This window comes from Lepidochelys kempii, chromosome 4 (genome assembly GCF_965140265.1).
Source record: "Lepidochelys kempii isolate rLepKem1 chromosome 4, rLepKem1.hap2, whole genome shotgun sequence".
In the NCBI taxonomy this organism is placed as follows: domain Eukaryota; kingdom Metazoa; phylum Chordata; order Testudines; family Cheloniidae; genus Lepidochelys; species Lepidochelys kempii.
In genome coordinates, this window is record NC_133259.1 from 122252519 (window position 1) to 122272006 (window position 19488).

The following is a 19488-nucleotide window of genomic DNA, read 5'->3' on the forward strand; positions in this document are numbered from 1 at the left end:
GTCTATCATAATTATATAAAACCTTTCATCCCAGAATTCCCAAGCATTTTTGTAGTAAGAAATCTCCACCCACCACAGAAGTTCAGCCAGCTACGTAGTAGAGCGTGTCAGATGTTAACAGCACACTACAGAACTGTTAGTAATTTGGAATAGGAAGTGAATAAAATTGTATCCATTTGAAATAGTAGGAGGAATTTATGTAGGTAAAACATGATTATCCAGATAAGAATCTGACCAGGACATTGAGATGAACACCTCTTACTCTTGGAAAACTGAAATGACTGAATATATTATGTTCTGAAAGGCCCCTCACAGAGCTCTGTGCCCACTTAACCGCATGCTCTGGAGTCTGCAACACTCCCTCAGTAGTGATTCAGAGGGAAAAGAGTCATCTGTTGCATTGCCAGACCCACTTTCTGCTGCACCTAGGTTTTCCGTAAAGGTTCCCATACAGGCCCAACACAGGTTAGCTTGAGAGATCCAATGAGATCACAATGTTTATTCTCACCATTAGCCATATATATATATAGGGAAAAATATACCTACTTCATATGTAGGTATAGATAGGGAAAAAAATCTTTCCATTTGCCATGTTGGTTAGGACCAGATAGGAAACTCCCCAATCCCCCAAGTTCACATTGGTGAGAAATTACACAATTTGTCCTCTTGGAGTCAATAGGACTAATTGTCTAACTACTCCCCACTGCAAGTAAGGGGTTCAATATCTGGCCCTTTGCAATTTGTGTTTGCAAGCAGTTTATTCCCTCTCAAAGCACTTACTCATCTTGCTTGAACCTATGCTAAATCATTGCCTTTAGTCAGTGATATCTGAAACCTTTCCATGTCAACAGATATCACAAATATTACGATTTCACCCCTGAGAATCATGGATAAGTTGGTTGAGAGAGAGAAATTTGGTTATCTTCACTAATCCTAGGCAAAAAACAAATGTTAAACAGGATGGTTAAGGTTAAACTTGCAAGAAACCCAAATATTTGAAAGTATGGAAAATCACAGTTAAACTATTTAAGATACCTTAATTCTGCATTCTGAGTGATCCCAACCACCCAACTTTTCATCCGTGTTCCTTTTATAATGAACCAGTAAGGTATGTCATTTTCAGATCAAAGACTTCTAGTAAGACTTTCAGAATTCCACAGCCTAATATCTACGGTATTACATTTTTGAGCACTCACTCTGCTTGTATAGCTCATAAGGGGAATATCAAAACTGTGCCCCACAAATTATTGGTTTAAAATCATCTCAATAAATACATTAGCTCTTTATCTGACATTTGAATAACTGGTTTGGGGCCATACAGTATTGGGGACTGATGCTGCAAGATGCTGAACATATCAGTCAGTACCTTATTGGATTGGCCTCTAATGTGAAGAAGGAAATGATTGCCTTCAGCATGCTATTTTTAATAAGTTGTAAAGTGAACTTATTTTTTCAATGCCATGTGTATAATGGGAAAAAAGGCTGGAGTTAGCAAAACTACTGCGTGATTATGAGTAAAGCATTCTAGATTTTCCTAGTCACTGATGAGAAGACTCTCTTTTATATATATGAGGAAATTAGTTTGAGTTTCTAACTTTCTCGGAGGACTAGAGTAGAGGAATGCATGTTTCCTTTGCCTCGACTACATGAATTCAATTTTAATTGCAGCTCACATCCAACCACTGTTGGATATTCTAACTCTGGCAAACACCTTTTAAAATAGCTTGTTTGATTAACTTCAGTTTTGGTGGAGAAAATATCCTGTTTCCACTGGGAAGCCTCCCTGAGGATTGGTTTACATTTTGAACTCTGTCTCTATAAGAAGAAAAGACTAGGGAGTAACTTTTTTTTAAAAATGAAGATTTAAGTCTCTTAAGGTCATTTGGTGGCCTATTATAAGCTCATTGGCGCTGATGAGCCATTCTGAGATAACAATTTAACATCTCAATAACTTCTAAAATTAGGGTGTAATGGACTAATCTGGTCTGTGTGCTAGACCTTTACTAAAGAAACTACAATTGATTGCTTTCCCTTTCCCCCCCCTGCAAAGTGGCAGTTAAAACTAGAATGATTTTTGGATTCTGGTTAACCTCTCTGTTTTAGGATCTCAATTCAAGAACCCCTATTCCAAATAACTTGAAAATTGATAGAAAAATTCTAACTTGGCCCCAGATCTAACCTTCCCATTTTGAGGCTAATATTCTTTTATGGATTTTAGGGGGTGGTGGTAACTGGAACTGGGCTTACACTGGAAACGGAACTGAATTATGGAATGGTTACTGCCACTTCATAGTAACAAAGGAGAGTCCAATAAAATACTGGCAAATGGCTTTCTGGTTAAATGTTATTTCATAAATATGCCATAGAATGAAAATTGGCCCTCATAGTAATTAAATAGGCTTGGAACAGAAGGGTCAGCTAGAATATACAACTATTTGTTTTGTTTTATGGTAAGAGCAGTGTTTGAGCAGGAAATCCTTTAAGAGGCCAGTAGTTCTCTGAAAGACAAAGTGATGATTTAAGTTACCTTTCTTCCTTACATTTTGTCCCCTACAGCAGTTTAATGACCAGCTCCTGTTCATCCGATGACATTGATCAGGAGGAAATCCAGCTTGCCTTGCAGGCAGCTAAAATTGCTAGCAGAGAAAAGATCAGATCCCGATTTCATGGCAGCAATGACCTTATTCACCGACTCTTTGTCTGCATCTCAGGTCTGAGAGCTCCCTTTGTTTGTTACGAATGTCAATTTTATTCATCTTTCTCTCTTTGTGTCTCTGTTATGAAATTAGGGTGTGCACGAAAATATAGGATGTAGCACTGACTAGATACGATGTGGCTGCAGGATTGTAATTTAGGGCCTTACCCTGCAAACAGCTCTTGCAGGGGCAGGTGTCTGCCTGTACAGAGCAGCTTGCAGGACTGGTGTTTGGGGACTTGTGAAACCTGCAGTTAAGGAGGAGTTTGGTTATGTAGGTGCTTCATCCTCATAGAGTTTCCTCTTCCCAGTGCTGTCCCAAGACTCCAATGGAAGAAATTCCTGAGGGGAATGAAGACGTTTGGTAGTAGTAGTCCTTGTATCATAACTTATGTCTTGTAACTTATCATAACTTTTTCTAGCTCTGTAACAATGTAATTCATATTTAAAAAATCTCAGAATGTTCTTATGACAAAAGCACACTACAGATATTGCATATCAGATTACAAGTACTTTAGGGACAAAAAAGTCTTGACTGTTGTTGTAGTTTAATCTAATTTCTTTTAAAAATAAAATTTTCAGTTATGATCTTAATTTTATTACCAGTATGAACTATAAGTGTTCCCTAGTCTTTTTAAACATAAAATCATTAATAACAGCATTGTACATATTTAGAGGATCATTTTTTTTGGTGATGTTCAAATAATAATGGCTTTACCCATTTCCACCACCGGCTAGGTGTGGCTGACCAGCTGCAGACAAATTATGCCAGTGATTTGCGTAGCATCTTAAAGACCTTATTTGAAGTGATGGCAACCAAACCCGAAACAGAGGACAAGGAAAAGCAGAAGAAAGGTGAACATAATGAAGTATATTTTCTCTATTGCACTTTTCAGTTGTGCATAGGTCTTTAAAATATTTGGTAGGAGATTTGTCTTTTGTTCCTGTGAAATAACTCTCAGCTCTTCTACAGTCATTTAACCCTTGGTAAAATGAGATCATAGAAATGGTATGTAAATGTATATGTCAGTGGAAAATATACTTACATGTTAGTATGCCTTGCACCAAAAGTCAAAAGACAGAGTGTCCAGGGTGCTTCTGCCCATTTGCTTACTGATACGAGGCAAGAAATAGTATTTCTTTTCTGTGGATGTGAATGGTAGCTCCTGTAGACATTCTCATGCTAGCTGTACTCTAGATAGCTCACCAAAAATAGCAGAGAGGATGCAGAGCTGCAGGCTTCAGCGTGGGCTGCGCAAGCCTGTCTGACCACCCCTGGGTATGTACTTGCCTTGTACAGCTGGTGCTGACTCCCACACCATGACATCCTCACTTCTATATTTAGAGAGCTAGCATGGATAGGTTTACATGAGCTACAAATCACACACCCTGCTGCAATGTAGATGTAACCTAAGTGTGGCTGGGACCTCCCAATAATTTGCTGCGGTATTGGTAAAAGACTACGAAAAAGATATGCTATCACAATCTAATATGTGATGTTAAGTTCATTTTGTTTCATGTTTTTCAGTTAATCAGGGTTTAAGGAATGCCACACTGGAAGATTGTGCTTTATGCCAGGAAACCATATCTTCTTCAGAACTTGCAGCAAAGGCCAGAGATGGAGACTTTGAAGGTATTTTAACATTTCTGAGAATTCAAATAAGGGCACGCTGTTGGGGGGTAAAGTGGGAAACTGAGTCACGAGTTCACCCAATTTAGGCTTTATCAATTTTCACCTTTATATACTATTTCAGACAGAAATATTGTCACTTATAGTGTCTGAACATACATTTATGCAAGACAAATGATAACAGAAAAGAGGAAATTAATAAAGGGCCCAAGTTACCACATTCCAGAGCACCAGGAAGGCCTTACGTCTTCCATGATGGTTGTCACCTCCTTTGATCTCTTGGAATGATCCTTCAGTCTGGTCCTTCCATTCCTGGTCCGGTGTTTCTCCGATTTGGGTCTTGTTGACTTGGGATCTTTTATACATTACCACATTACAGATTATTTAACCTTTCTGCAGTCAGCTTGGTAATCACAATCGGCTTCTGCAATCACATTAACCCTTTGGGTTTTAGGTAACTCAGAGCTTACCTAAAATTACATATGTGCAAACTTCGATTACCCATCTTCCGCATTTATTTATTTTTTTGTTTGTGCAATTTCTATGTCATGTCGTTTTGTGCCCCTGGGTTTTCCCAGTAAAAGACTTATTGTTGTTCCAGGTTTGTGTGTTTTTACCTTAAAACTTTCTGCACAACGTATTATCTTTGTTCTGTGAGCAATCACGTCATTTTAAGCAGATCAGTGATTCTTTGTAAAAGAAGAATCGACAAAACCATACTTTTGCCACCAAGGCCTTGGCCTAAGTGTTACCTCTTCTATACTCATTCACTACCCATAATTACAGATTTTTAAAGTGTAGCTATCAAAGCTTTTAATCTTATCATTAGCAATCCTTTGTTTTTATATTTCAATATTATAATTCAATATGTGGATATCATCCTATTCTACCCCTTACTCTATTCAAGGGTAGTTATGGAAAACACAATGATCCTTTTCTGTCAGCATTTCTTATCTTCTTTAAATATGGGTTTTCAAAGGCCTTTTTCACTCAAAGTCATTTTGCTTATGCATCATTATAAAAAACCCATTTCATTAGAATTTTTCTTGTGAATGCATTTTGAGGACTGTCTCAACTTTAGGATCTTACTTTTAATGGTACCCCAACAACACTGACTTAGGTACAAAAGTTGCTGATTAGGACTAAAAGAAAGCTGATTAAAAGTGTGGCTGTTCTCTGAAAAGTGACTAAAAATGGCATCATGGGATTCCGTGGGGTCATGACTCCAGATGGAACATGTTCAGGTTTACCATGTATACCCTTTTTTTTTTTTATAACTGACAGCCCTGCAAAACTTCACCTGAGATCTGAAAATCCTGTATGTACAGTATGTATATCTGTGTCAGTATAGAGATATACTGTATATAGTGAATACATAATTATATGGTGTGTAAGCTTATATGGCATGTGTGTCATTTTACTGCATTACTAAGTAAGAGGGAAAAACCACAAATGATTTATATAGGTCATTCCAAATGAATACCATGCCTCAGCATTATGCATTTTTATAAAATCAACATAATTTTTCAGAAGTGTTCTACAAATGTCTGAGAATTTTAAAAAAAATGTTATTGATACTCTTTTTGTATCGCTCAATATATAAAGCCAGTATAAGGCTTAGCATCAGAAATCAAGCTGTACCACCTAAGAGAAAAAGAAATTATAAATAATATATCTTAGATCATTTTTAGAGGTTTCTAAAATAACTTGTATTTTGAAGTCTGATCTTTTAGGGCTAAATGCAAGTGCTGCATCCCACTGGGAGTCTGGCAATCATCTTACTCTCAGTGATATTCAACTGATAGGAAATTCTCAGTTTTCAAAAGTGTCATCTAGTGATTTTTGACCTCCAACTTCAAACGTCTTGAAAGGTCAACGCTCTTAGAAAACAAAGCCCTTTTAAGATCTCTCAAGTTGAACTAAAACTGAAGCTTCCACTTCTGAAAATGTAGGCCCCTCTTTCTATGCTGTTAGAAATGGGACCTAATCACAAAATTCACATCAGGATTCAAGCATCCAAGAAGCTCCTATCTCCAATTTTGGTTTAGGTGTATAGATACAGGTATGGAACCAACCACATAGTTTGAGTCTGTATCTGAACTTCCTTAAAATTCAGTGGTGGCTGAATTTGATTGGTTCTGAGGTGTACATGCTTAGCTTTACATGGAACACTACATATAGAAGAACACATTGTTTAAATATTTTGTTCTAATCATCTACCAAAAATACTGACAGGCAGCATGGTTTAGTGATTAGAGAATAGGAACGGAATGTTTGAGACCTTTAGTGATTTGCTATGTGACCTTGGGCAAATCACCTCATAGACTCATAGACATTAAGATCAGAAGGGACCATTATAATCATCTAGTCTGAACCTCCTGCACAATGCAGGCCACAGAATCTCACCCACCCACCCACTCCTGCAATAACCCTCTCACCTATGTCTGAGCTATTGAAGTCCTCAAATCATGGTTTAAAGACTTCAAGGAGCATAGAATCCTCCAGCAAGTGACCCATGCCCCATGCTACAGATGAAGACAAATAACCCCCATGGCCTCTTCCAGCCTCCTCTGGAGGAAAATTCCTTCCCGACCCCAAATATGGCGATCAGACCTAATCTTTCTATTGCATTTTCAGCATCTGTTAAAAGAAGTTACTAATGATTAGCCACTCCTTCATGACAGCATTGTGAGAATTAATTAGTTAATGTTTGTAAAACATGCTTGTGAAAACACAGCACCCATAGGCTGACTCTGTGGGTGCTCCAGGGCTGGGGCACCCACGGGAAAAAATGGTGGGTGCTGAGCACCCACCGGCAGTCAGTTCCACTGGTAAGCCAGCTACTTCCTCTCCCCCCCCCGAACCTCCCCCCACTGCAGATCATCTGTTCTGCAGTGTGCAGGAGGCACTGCGGGGGAGAGAGAGGAACGGAGCGGGGGCAGGAAGAGGTGGGGTGGGGACTTGGGAGAAGGGGTGGAGTGGGGGCAGAGTGGGGGCGGGAAGAGGCGAGGTGGAGGTTTGGGGGAAGGGGTGGAGTGGGGGTTGGGTCTGGAGCACAGCCAGGGGGTCAAGCACCACCCAGTATGTTAGAAAGTCGGCACCGCTACAGCACCATATACAGTATAATATGTAATGGCTAAATGTATATAAGCCTTCCAATATCACTTTGATGGGTTCTATAGAAAACCCTAAGACAGTCAGACAACCATTAATCATTGTCTCTCTAGCTTCCACTGAAGCCACTTTAATAGTCTTTCAGAGCATGAGACCCCAACTTCAGACTTCTCTGCTCCAGGACAGGTCTCTAAAGCATATTTGGTTAGCTGTGTATTGAAATGCTCAGTACTTACCTGTATACAGGCTGTGCATACCATTGCTTTCTATTCAAAGTCTTCTGAATTCAGGAAACCCGAGATCAGATAGATAGGTAATTTAGATCTCAGCTTGAATGCAGAGGAGAGATTACTCCTTGGGGAATTCTGCGCTACTGTGTGTGTGCATAATTAATGAACCACGCATACTTTTAATTTTTTGTGCAGAAAAAAGCTTCTGCTGAAATATTGCTGCAGTTCTGCCTTTTGCCCACCAGAGAGTGCTGTGGTGCTAGAACACAGCAGCAGCTCCCAGCTAGCTAAGGAAGAGAAAGTGCCTGCCTTCTTTGCAGTGCCTGTCGGGCCAGGTCAGGCAACAGGGCCTATGGGGAGACAGACAGCATGCGGCTGCTGGGGGGGTCAGACAGGGGGTCATAAGGACTAGTGGGAGAGGACAGACTGGGGCAGGAGCTGAATGGGAATGGAGGCACAGGGCTGCATGGTGATGGTGGAGGTGGTGCAGAGCTACATAGGGACAGGGGTGGCTGAGTGGGGATACAGAGACACATGAGGATTGGGAGGGGGTACAGGGACACATAGGGACAAGGGTAGCTGAGTGGGGGCACAGAGACACATTGGGTCAGGGTAGGGGTAGGGGGTACAGGGACACATGGGGACAGGGGGAGGGGGTACAGAGACACATAGGGACAGGGGAATGGCTGGGTGGGGGCACAGAGACACATGGGGATGGGGGAGGGGATGCAGGGCCACGAGGGGATGGGGGGAGTGGGTGTCTCAGTGGGAGTCGAGGGACACATGTGGACAGGGGGTGCAAGGACATATGGGGACAGGGGCAGATGTGCCTGACTGAATGGGAGAGACTAGGGGTCAGCCAAGGTCTGCATGGGGGAAGCTCCCTAACAATCCCTCCACCTCTCCCCCCCACACAAAAAAACAACCTGTTCCTTACTTTTCCTACTCATACCCAATAACCCTCCAAGTTCACAACTAGGCTCCTTCCCAGCAATTTACTTCCCTCTCCATCAGCTCCTCCATTACCCCTGACTCCCCCAAGTCTTTGCACTGCTTCTGAGGTGTGCAGTGATCAATTGTTCTCCATGTCCAACAGGGGTAGTACAAGAAGAAATGGTCTTAATCTGTAGCAAGGGAAATTTAGGTTAGATATTAGGAAAATCTTTCTAACTAAAAGGGTGGCTAAATTCTGGAATAGACTTCCAAGAGAGGTTGTGGAATCCCCATAATGGGAGGTTTTTAAGAATAGGTTGGACAAACATTTGTCGGGGTGGTTTAGGTTTACCTGGTCCTCCCTCAGTGTAAGGGGCTGGACAAGATGACCTCTGGAGATCTCTTCCAGCTCTATATTTCTATGATAGTATGAATTCTGTCTGGAGTAAGACAGGAGCACAGACTGGGAATTAAGGGCAGCATTCTGGCTAGTTAGTCAGATATGTGTGTATGGCATGGGGGCCCTCTACATCAGATGCTATTGGTCCCAATGAAACTCTTGCAGGGCAGTTCATTCCTGACCTGTAAAATCCTCTGCTACTTCTAGAGATAGACGCTTTCCTCCTCGTTAAAAATTGTTGATTCTGAGAATTTTATGGTGATTATTTTTAATCACTCACAAAAAGGCACATTCCTTGCTCCAAAAGAACATAAAATCTATCCTGTGATATGGATGATAGAAATATGCTAGAGACCAGAATGATATCACTAATGTCTTTCTCATTTGTGCTTTAATCAGGATTTGAGCAACTAGCATTTTAGGAGTCTGATCCAGCTTCCAGTGGAGTTAATGTAAAAATAACACTGATGTGTCATAGGGCCAGATCCTTTGCTAGTGTAAATCAGTGCAGCTCCATTGACTTCGTTGATTGCATCTGCCTCAGTCACTCTGTCTGAGTGGCTACAGTTTTCCCCAGTTCATCTAAAGCAATGGGACTGTATCACAAAATAGGAAGTGAAGGGAAGTATATCTTTTGCCACTGCTGGAAAAGGTGGAAATTAAAATATACGGACAAGATGAGAGGGAAAGCCATAGAGTCTCATTTAACTAAATTTGGGCTTGTTGGGGTCTAAAATTCATCCTTTCTAGTCAAGAATGAAGAAAAAAATGGTTTAAGCAAAGAAAAGAAACTTCATTTTTCTCACCATTTTAGATGGACTTGTCAGTGTCACGGGTTCTAAGTGATGGGGGCCATATAAGTAGATGGCTATTGGTAAAGTAGAGCTCTCGGCAAGTGTAACCCACACACCTCCTGAGTGTGGTGTTCTGTCCCATCTAATAGCACCAAGACTACGTAGAGAGAGAGATTAATGACTCTCTTACCTAAGGGCTATGTGGCTTTTAGCTCATGCAGTAGAGGCTCATGCATGTAGTTCCAGAGGTCCCAGGTTTGATCCCACCCGCCAGTGACTGGGGTGTTTCGGTGTTACACAAGCCTATCAAGAGTTAGATAAAGAAAGGTAGTTCCTGAAGTCAAAGCACGACACATTCTGATAATCAGTAATTTTTGGGAGGGACCGGCTCCTCGTTTGTTCACATACTGGACTTTCCACAGTGTTATCTTTGGTAATGAGACTGCTTATGCCAAGGCAGTCATTCTAGCCTCTCATTCTCTGGCCTCCAGAATGACCCATACAAAACAACCAGACTGAAAAAAATAGGTCCTGCCAGCAACTGGGACATTTAAGTGGCACCACTGAAGTTTATGGGAAGAGCAGTGCCAGCATTAGTTCAGGGTGTAAAGACTGAAGGATTTTTTGACTGTTTGGGAGTGGAGGCATACGGGCAAGTAATGAACTACTGGTAAAAAGTTTCAGGACTTTCAAATACTCCCTAGGTTTAGAAAGTTTTAGCTCAACCTGCATTTGGAGTTAAAGCTGCCTGGCTTCTGCACAAGAACTGTACACACAACCCCCTTCCCCAAGCAATTCAGGCCAGAATCCCTACAGACACAGCAGGTTATGCAAGTCAGTGAGGTGCTCCAAGTTGTCATTGTTGACATGAATTATGCAGATTTTCCCCTCATATATGCCAGATTATGTCAAACGGATAAATGTTTCTGCTGTCATCCAACAGATGGCACCACAAACTGCAGTGTAGCATAGACTCTCAGTGATCAGGAACAGTCAGCATGGATTCACCAAGGGAAGGTCATGCCTGACCAATCTAATTGCCTTCTATGATGAGATTACTTGTTCTGTGGATGAAGGGAAAGCAGTGGATGTATTGTTTCTTGACTTTAGCAAAGTTTTTGACACGGTCTCCCACAGTATTCTTGTCAGCAAGTTAAAGAAGTATGGGCTGGATGAATGCACTATAAGGTGGGTAGAAAGTTGGCTAGATTGTTGGGCTCAATGGGTAGTGATCAATGGCTCCATGTCTAGTTGGCAGCCGGTGTCAAGTGGAGTGCCCCAGGGGTCGGTCCTGGGGCCGGTTTTGTTCAATATCTTCATAAATGATCTGGAGGATGGTGTGGATTGCACTCTCAGCAAATTTGCGGATGATACTTGTCAAGGTTCCTCCCCCACTCTGAACTCTAGGGTACAGATGTGGGGACCTGCATGAAAAACCTCCTAAGCTTATCTTTACCAGCTTAGGTCAAAACTTCCCCAAGGTACAAAATATTCCACACATTGTCCTTGGATTGGCCGCTACCACCACCAAACTAATACTGGTTACTGGGGAAGAGCTGTTTGGAAACATCTTTCCCCACAAAATACTTCCCAAAACCTTGCACCCCACTTCCTGGACAAGGTTGGGTAAAAAGCCTCACCAATTTGCCTAGGTGACTACAGACCCAGACCCTTGGATCTTAAGAACAATGAACAGTCCTCCCAACACTTGCACCCCCCCTTTCCTGGGAAATGTTGGATAAAAAGCCTCACCAATTTGCATAGGTGACCACAGACCCAAACCCTTGGATCGGAGAACAATGAAAAAGCATTCAATTTCTTACAAGAAAACTTTTAATAAAAATAGAAGTAAATAGAAATAAAGAAATCCCCCCTGTAAAATCAGGATGGTAGATATCTTACAGGGTAATTAGATTCAAAAACATAGAGAACCCCTCTAGGCAAAACCTTAAGTTACAAAAAAGATACACAGACAGAAATAGTTATTCTATTCAGCACAATTCTTTTCTCAGCCATTTAAAGAAATCATAATCTAACACATACCTAGCTAGATTACTTACTAAAAGTTCTAAGACTCCATTCCTGGTCTATCCCCGGCAGAAACCAGCATATAGACAGACACACAGACCCTTTGTTTCTCTCCCTCCTCCCAGCTTTTGAAAGTATCTTGTCTCCTCATTGGTCATTTTGGTCAGGTGCCAGCGAGGTTACCTTTAGCTTCTTAACCCTTTACAGGTGAGAGGAGCTTTCCCCTGGCCAGGAGGGATTTCAAAGGGGTTTACCCTTCCCTTTATATTTATGACAATACTAAACTGGGAGGAGTGGTAGATACACTGGAGGGCAGGGATAGGATACAGAGGGACCTAGACAAATTGGAGGATTGGGCCAAAAGAAATCTGATGAGGTTCAATAAGGATAAGTGCAGGGTCCTGCACTTAGGACAGAAGAACCCAATGCCCAGCTACAGACTAGGGACCGAATGGCTAGGCAGCAGTTCTGCGGAAAAGGACCTAGGGGTGACAGTGGACGAGAAGCTGGATATGAGTCAGCAGTGTGCCCTTGTTGCCAAGAAGGCCAATGGCATTTTGGGATGTATAAGTAGGGGCATAGCGAGCAGATCGAGGGACGTGATCATCCCCCTCTATTTGACATTGGTGAGGCCTCATCTGGAGTACTGTGTCCAGTTTTGGGCCCCACACTACAAGAAGGATGTGGATAAATTGGAGAGCGTCCAGCGAAGGGCAACAAAAATGATTAGGGGTCTGGAACACATGACTTATGAGGAGAGGCTGAGGGAACTGGGATTGTTTAGTCTGCAGAAGAGAAGAATGAGGGGGGATTTGATAGCTGCTTTCAACTACCTGAGAGGTGGTTCCAGAGAGGATGGTTTTAGACTATTCTCAGTGGTAGAAGAGGACAGGACAAGGAGTAATGGTCTCAAGTTGCAGTGGGGGTGGTTTAGGTTGGATATTAGGAAAAACTTTTTCACTATGAGGGTGGTGAAACACTGGAATGCGTTACCTAGGGAGGTGGTAGAATCTCCTTCCTTAGAAGTTTTTAAGGTCAGGCTTGACAAAGCCCTGGCTGGGATGATTTAGTTGGGGATCTGTCCTGCTTTGAGCAGGGAGTTGGACTAGATGACCTCCTGAGGTCCATTCCAACCCTGATATTCTATGATTCTATGATTCTATGTCTGCCTCCTCCCAATGAATTCATCCTGAAGGCCATTGTTGGGATTGCACCAGTCAACGATACTCTTTTGTGTGTAGCATTTCTACACTTCCAAGCACTTCTTTTTTTTTTAAATTAATGTTTCCACATAAAGTGAACAAATTTACAGAAAATGAACATATCTCTAACCCTGGCTCCTGCTCTCATCAAAGAGCATAAATACCTTTCACACTAAAAGAGTTCACTAGACTACCTAACAGGGAAGAAATGTCCAAATATTTCTAATTAATTCCCATATACAATCACAGACCGTATTCCCTTGCAAATGGTGCCCAAATATACAAGATTACTTTCAATCAGTAAAGATGAATAAATAGATCTAAAATTCCATTAGTGGCTCTTGTCCCAGCTCAGATGGAGATAATGAACCGTTCTCAGTTTTATCAGATTTCTCATTCTGACTCTGTTTAAAATCCACCAGCTGGTCTGGATCATAAAACAAATATGAATTTTTATTATGAATCCCCTGACATTGGTAAGGATAGATGAGTTGGAAACCTAGTGACTTTGTGAAGGTGAAATGCAATAAACTCTGGATTATTTGGTATCCCACTACAAAAATCTTTGCAAACGCACAGCTAAGATTGAGATATATTTGTCTTACAAAAAAAGTATCCTCACACATTAGGAAAATGTTATACAGCATTAAGAAAAATTATACATGAGATTAAAATTAGTAAAAATCTCAGTTTCAGTTTTAGCATGAACCTTAACTCTGCATAGACAGTCACTATGCTCTCGTATGAACTTGCACAGAAAATGATAGAAGACAAAAACACCATATCATCCGTGAGTGAACACTTTTCATAAAGCACTCAATCCATATATGACCTCTCAGTTCTTGTCCTCAAACTAAACCTGCAAATCACCTTCAAAAGACAGGGAACTTAAATTCATTACTCTGCAAGACACTAAAAAATGTGGACTCAACAGAGACACTGGTTTTATGACTCATTACAACAATTTGTAACACACCTCACTGCCTGCTAACGCTTAATTGCCCACTTCATTTTACAGCATGTGTGAGCCCCTTAACGGTCTGTCCCAATTTGTATTTAGCTCAGACACTGGTTACCTTCCCCAGACCTGAAGAACAGCTCAGTGAAGCCTGAAAGCTTGTATCTTCCACCATCAGAAGCTGGTCCAATAAACAATATTACCTCACATACCTTGCCTTACTCTTCAATAGACTTTTTATAACAAGCTCTTTTAGTACTTGTCTGCACTAGGAATTTTTTAATCTGTAATTCCCAATAAATGCAGGTCTCCTGGCAGCATCACTGGAAGCGGTAGTGTAAATACTTGAGACTGGCTTGGGTATTTTTAATACTGTGATGTCTAACCTTAGGCAACTTATTGAGTTTTTTCTGCACTACAGTTTCCACTGGTGCTACCACCGATGGAGCCTTCCCCATTGGGAATTATGATCTGAACAATTCTCACGTAGACAAGGTCATGGAGTTTTGGGCAGACAAAGAGAAAGTCAGATTCATCTCTGTCGTAACAATAAGCATGAGATTTCAAATCAAAAGACTTTCTGGAGGAAAGATGGATGTGTCACACAGCTATTTGTGCTCTATAAAGATAGATTTGTCATAGCCCTTCAGACACAACTTCTATTCCAGACATAACATGTTTGCTGTGAATTTCCAGGGTAATCATGTGAAAACATCTGTTTGTACCATGTAACAGTACACTAATTTTTCTCTTCTGATCCCACTCCCATTCCTATAACACCACTGTGCTCACCATCACCTAGTCATAACTCCAGACATAGTGTAGGTGTCATGAATGCCAGCGTAAATAGCTATTTGTGGCATGTGTTTGCATCTGTTTGTGACACATAACATAATTTCTCCTCTCTCCCCACATTTGCCTAGTCATAACTCCATGCTGCTCTCTAACATGCAGAGTTAACTATATCCAGTATCCCTCAGCCCAGGTCTTAAACCCTAATTCCCATAGCCACGGGAAACCACACACTAGAGCATTTGCGGAATATAGTATCTAGTAATCGTTAAATCAGAATTAGTTGTCAGCCTGATGTGAACAACCAATTTTCCTGTTGTTCTCTAAATGCCTATAGCTGCTCTGGTCTTTATAATGATGACCAACAGCATTTTGTAAATGAAATCATTTAAATTGTTGCAAAACTCTTCCTTAGTCAGCAGCTCTACCTGAGCCATGAGACAGTGCTCCACACATTACCTGCTAAGACTCCCAGTTTCCCTGGGAGAATCCTGATTTCAGGTACCTTCTCCTGGCTTCCAGAGTGGCTGCTTGAATGTCTGGTTTTCAGGGAGTAAGCTGAACTGCCTAGCATATAGGACCTGAAATTGTCCTTCTGGCAAGATCAAGAACTTCCTCCACGAAGCTGCTGCTCAGCAATACAGAGAGCCCAACGGCAGGAGGAGCAGCACACTACCATCCACAGCAGGAGGAAGACAGGAAACCCTCTGCAGCAGGCGGGGAAGGGAGCTACATTCTAGATCCCAGCACCAAGATATACTCCTTGGAGGGTGGGGAGAAGAGAGGAGTAGTAACCCCTCGCCCCTCCAGAACTAAGGGGAAAAGTTTCTACTGCTTCTGGGGAGCCAGAGAAAGGGCGAGACTGGACAGGGGAAACTTGAGGGGAAAAAGGTGGAAGCCAGACAAAGGAATCTTAAGAGATGATTAAGAGAGAGAGGGAGAGAGATGGTGAACCCAAGGGGGTATTGTTGGATCTGGTCCTGTGGTTTGCTGTTGTTTTCCTCTGGCACTGGGTGCCGGCAACAGGTTTATGCAAATGAGGAAAAATGTAATCATCAAATATTCAAATTAGTGCAGCTTCTCTGGGGAGAGGATGAGAGAATAAACAACACATGACTGATGTTTAGTCACGTTGCTTAATGCACTACGGCACAGGTTTTCAACCTTTTTTCATTTGCAGGCCCCTACAAAGTTTCAAATGGAGGTGTGGACCCCTTTGGAAATCTTAGACATAGTCTGCGGACCCCAAGAGTCTGCACACCACAGGTTGAAAACCACTGTTCTATGGTAACAAAAACCTTTCATGGATCCCTTAGACATAGTCTGCGGATCCCAGCGCTCCCCAGCTTGAAAACCACTGCACTACAGAAAGTTGCTCAGATACTACAGTGTTGAGCGCTGCATAAAAGCCAACATAGAGTAGAATAGTGTATTTCATTATTTGTATAAAATATCCAAATTTCCAGACCCACAGCTTTTAATAGGTCTGGTTTCATGTTATGTAACAATAACTTGGTCTGACTTAAGTCCAGGGAACCTGCAAGGAGAATCACATCTAATCCAGTTGGAATCTTCATCCTTTGTATTCTATTTTACAGGTCTGATCTGTATTATCTGTATGTTATTTAGATTGTAGGTTCTTTGGGGCTTTTTCTGGTTGTATAGAAACTGCAGTTGTATAGAGTTATATAGAGTCCTGCAGTTGCTCTGAAGCACTGCTGCCGTGTGGCACCACAATAACCACAACTTTCCCATGGTTTCTAAATCCCAATGTATTGATTGATTTTGTTTTTGCTCTACAAAAAGATTAGAACTTTACTGTGCCCCAGAAATGCATTGAGAGAAAGTTCCTTAGACAGAGAGAAATCAGAATTTCAGTATCAATTGTATTCCAGATTTTGAAGTACTGGGCAAGAGAAAGTTGGTTTCAGTCCAAACATGTGCTACCAAAATAATAGTCTGTACTGACTGAACTCTTTGAGGGTGTGTCTACACTGTAAGTGAAGGTGTGATTGTAGCTAGCTAACACAGGTAACAATAGCAGTGTAGTCGTGGTGGCACAGTCTTCAGAATAGGCTAGTGTCAAGGTTCCTTCCCCACTCTGAACGCTAGGGTACAGATGTGGGGACCTGCATGAAAAACCTCCTAAGCTTATCTTTACCAGCTTAGGTCAAAACTTCCCCAAGGTACAAAATATTCCACCCGTTGTCCTTGGATTGGCCGCTACCACCACCAGACAAATACTGGTTACTGGGGAAGAGCTGTTTGGAAACGTCTTTCCCCCCAAAATACTTCCCAAAACCTTGCACCCCACTTCCTGGACAAGGTTGGGTAAAAAGCCTCACCAATTTGCCTAGGTGACTACAGACCCAGACCCTTGGATCTTAAGAACAATGAACAATCCTCCCAACACTTGCACTCCCCCTTTCCTGGGAAATGTTGGATAAAAAGCCTCACCAATTTGCATAGGTGACCACAGACCCAAACCCTTGGATCTGAGAACAATGAAAAAGCATTCAGTTTTCTTACAAGAAGACTTTTAATAGAAATAGAAGTAAATAGAAGTAAAGAAATCACCTCTGTAAAATCAGGATGGTAGATATCTTACAGGGTAATTAGATTCAAAACACAGAGAATCCCTCTAGGCAAAATCTTAAGTTACAAAAAAGATACACAGACAGAAATAGTTATTCTATTCAGCACAATTCTTTTCTCAGCCATTTAAAGAAATCATAATCTGACACATACCTAGCTAGATTACTTACTAAAAGTTCTAAGACTCCATTCCTGGTCTATCCCGGGCAAAGACAGCATAAAGACAGACCCACAGACCCTTTGTTTCTCTCTCTCCTCCCAGCTTTTGAAAGTATCTTGTCTCCTCATTGGTCATTTTGGTCAGGTGCCAGCGAGGTTACCTTTAGCTTCTTAACCCTTTACAGGTGAGAGGAATTTTCTCTGGCCAGGAGGGATTTTAAAGGGGTTTACCCTTCCCTTTATATTTATGACAGCTAGCAACCAGACTACAAGACCTCCAGGGACTCTGGATACATATGCAGATTGCTAGCCTATGCTGAAGCCCATACCATCACATCTACATTACTGTTGTTATCTACACTAGCAAGATTAAGGCTAGCATGAGTATGCCTACTCATGCTACAATCACACCTTCACTTACAGTGTAAACATATCCTTTCTGAGAACAGGAAGGAATAGCTGGGTATAATTGCCTTGGGTGGCTTTTTAGGCATCAAAGATAAGAATAAGAGGGATTATATAAAAATGGCACAAGAGAAGTTGTGTGTTATGGACAAAAGGGCCGATTTTATGGTAGGAATTGAAGGGAGGGGAAAAGGTGATGGTACTTTCCAAACTGGGCAAGCATTGCTGATGTCCCCAGGGTTCTCTAGTTGTCATGCCTGCAGCATAAGTATTTACCATGTTCAGTAATTACTGCTTCCATGAGGAGAGTGAGAGCAAGATGATCAGACTTTTCTGCACTTGTGAGGGTAATGCATTCTGACATTTGCAGTGCCATAAGTTTCATTTGCCACTGTAGAAACAGAACTTTTAAGGTTATCTTGGTAGAAGATAACCAGGGTTATATGTGGGTTGCTCTCTCTCTCTCTCTCTCTCTCTCTCTCTCTTCTCAATTGTGCTTGGTGAAATCTGACGCACACAGGTCCAGCAGAGAGTTTCCGTAGGAGCTCTGGGTTAATGGTTGTCTCTGAATATCCAAACCAGCAAACAAGGTTCAGTGTGGACTACCTTCTCTGGACAGTTCAGCCACAATGTGTGTCTTGCCATGTGCTTAGTACTTAGTGCTAAAGAGATAGTCTTGTCATTGTACTGGGAAGAAATCCACTAGACTAGAGCTAGCATTGTTGGAGCCCTAACAATCTCCCAATTTTCCTACTCTCCCAGTTTCCTGCATCACATCCCACTCTTCCCAGCTGAGTGGACTCAGCCTTTCTGGAACAGGTCGGCATTATTCGTTGGCCAGAGCAGTCACTGCTGTGATATGAGGTCCTTCTTACCTCCAGGGACTGGATGTTTTGTTTCAGCAACATTCTCACAAGTGAGAGACCAGGACAGGAAACTGAACCCAAGCTCCTGTTTGTCAGAACACAACATGAGCATAAATCCCTTTGACAAGCTAGGTTTCAGAGTAGCAGCCGTGTTAGTCTGTATTCGCAAAAAGAAAAGGAGGACTTGTGGCACCTTAGAGACTAACCAATTTATTTGAGCATAAGCTTTCGTGAGCTACAGCTCACTTCATTGGATGCATAAAGTGGAAAATACAGTGAGGAGATTTATATACACACAGACCATGAAAAAATACACATTGTAAGGAGAGTGATCACTTCAGAGGAGCTATTACCAGCAGGAGAGTGGGGTGGGGGGAGAGAAAACCTTTTGAAGTGATAATCAAGGTGGGCCATTTCCAGCACATTTCCAGGAGTTAATAAGAATGTCTGAGGAACAGTGGGTGGGTATTGGAGTTGTAAGAATGCTTGATAGAGATCTTGTAGGTGTTTGTCTGAGGGGTTGGAGCAAATGCGGTTGTATCGTAGAGCTTCTTACAACTACAATACCCACCTGCTGAAATGAAAAAACAGATTGACAGAGCCAGAAGAGTACCCAGAAGTCACCTACTACAGGACAGGCCCAACAAAGAGAATAACAGAACGCCACTAGCCGTCACCTTCAGCCCC

At 41.8% G+C, this 19488-nt stretch overlaps 1 protein-coding gene across 5 annotated transcripts in view; it reads left to right on the forward strand.

Moving 5' to 3' along the window:
- Positions 1-19488, forward strand: part of ZFYVE28 (zinc finger FYVE-type containing 28) — a 309168-nt gene that overhangs the window by 278770 nt on the left and 10910 nt on the right. For all 5 annotated transcript variants that reach the window (XM_073342720.1, XM_073342722.1, XM_073342719.1 and 2 more), the window contains 3 exons: positions 2557-2711; positions 3434-3550; positions 4224-4328. In XM_073342720.1, coding sequence (XP_073198821.1) covers positions 2557-2711; positions 3434-3550; positions 4224-4328 — 377 coding nt within the window. The remainder of the gene's footprint in view (positions 1-2556; positions 2712-3433; positions 3551-4223; positions 4329-19488) is intronic.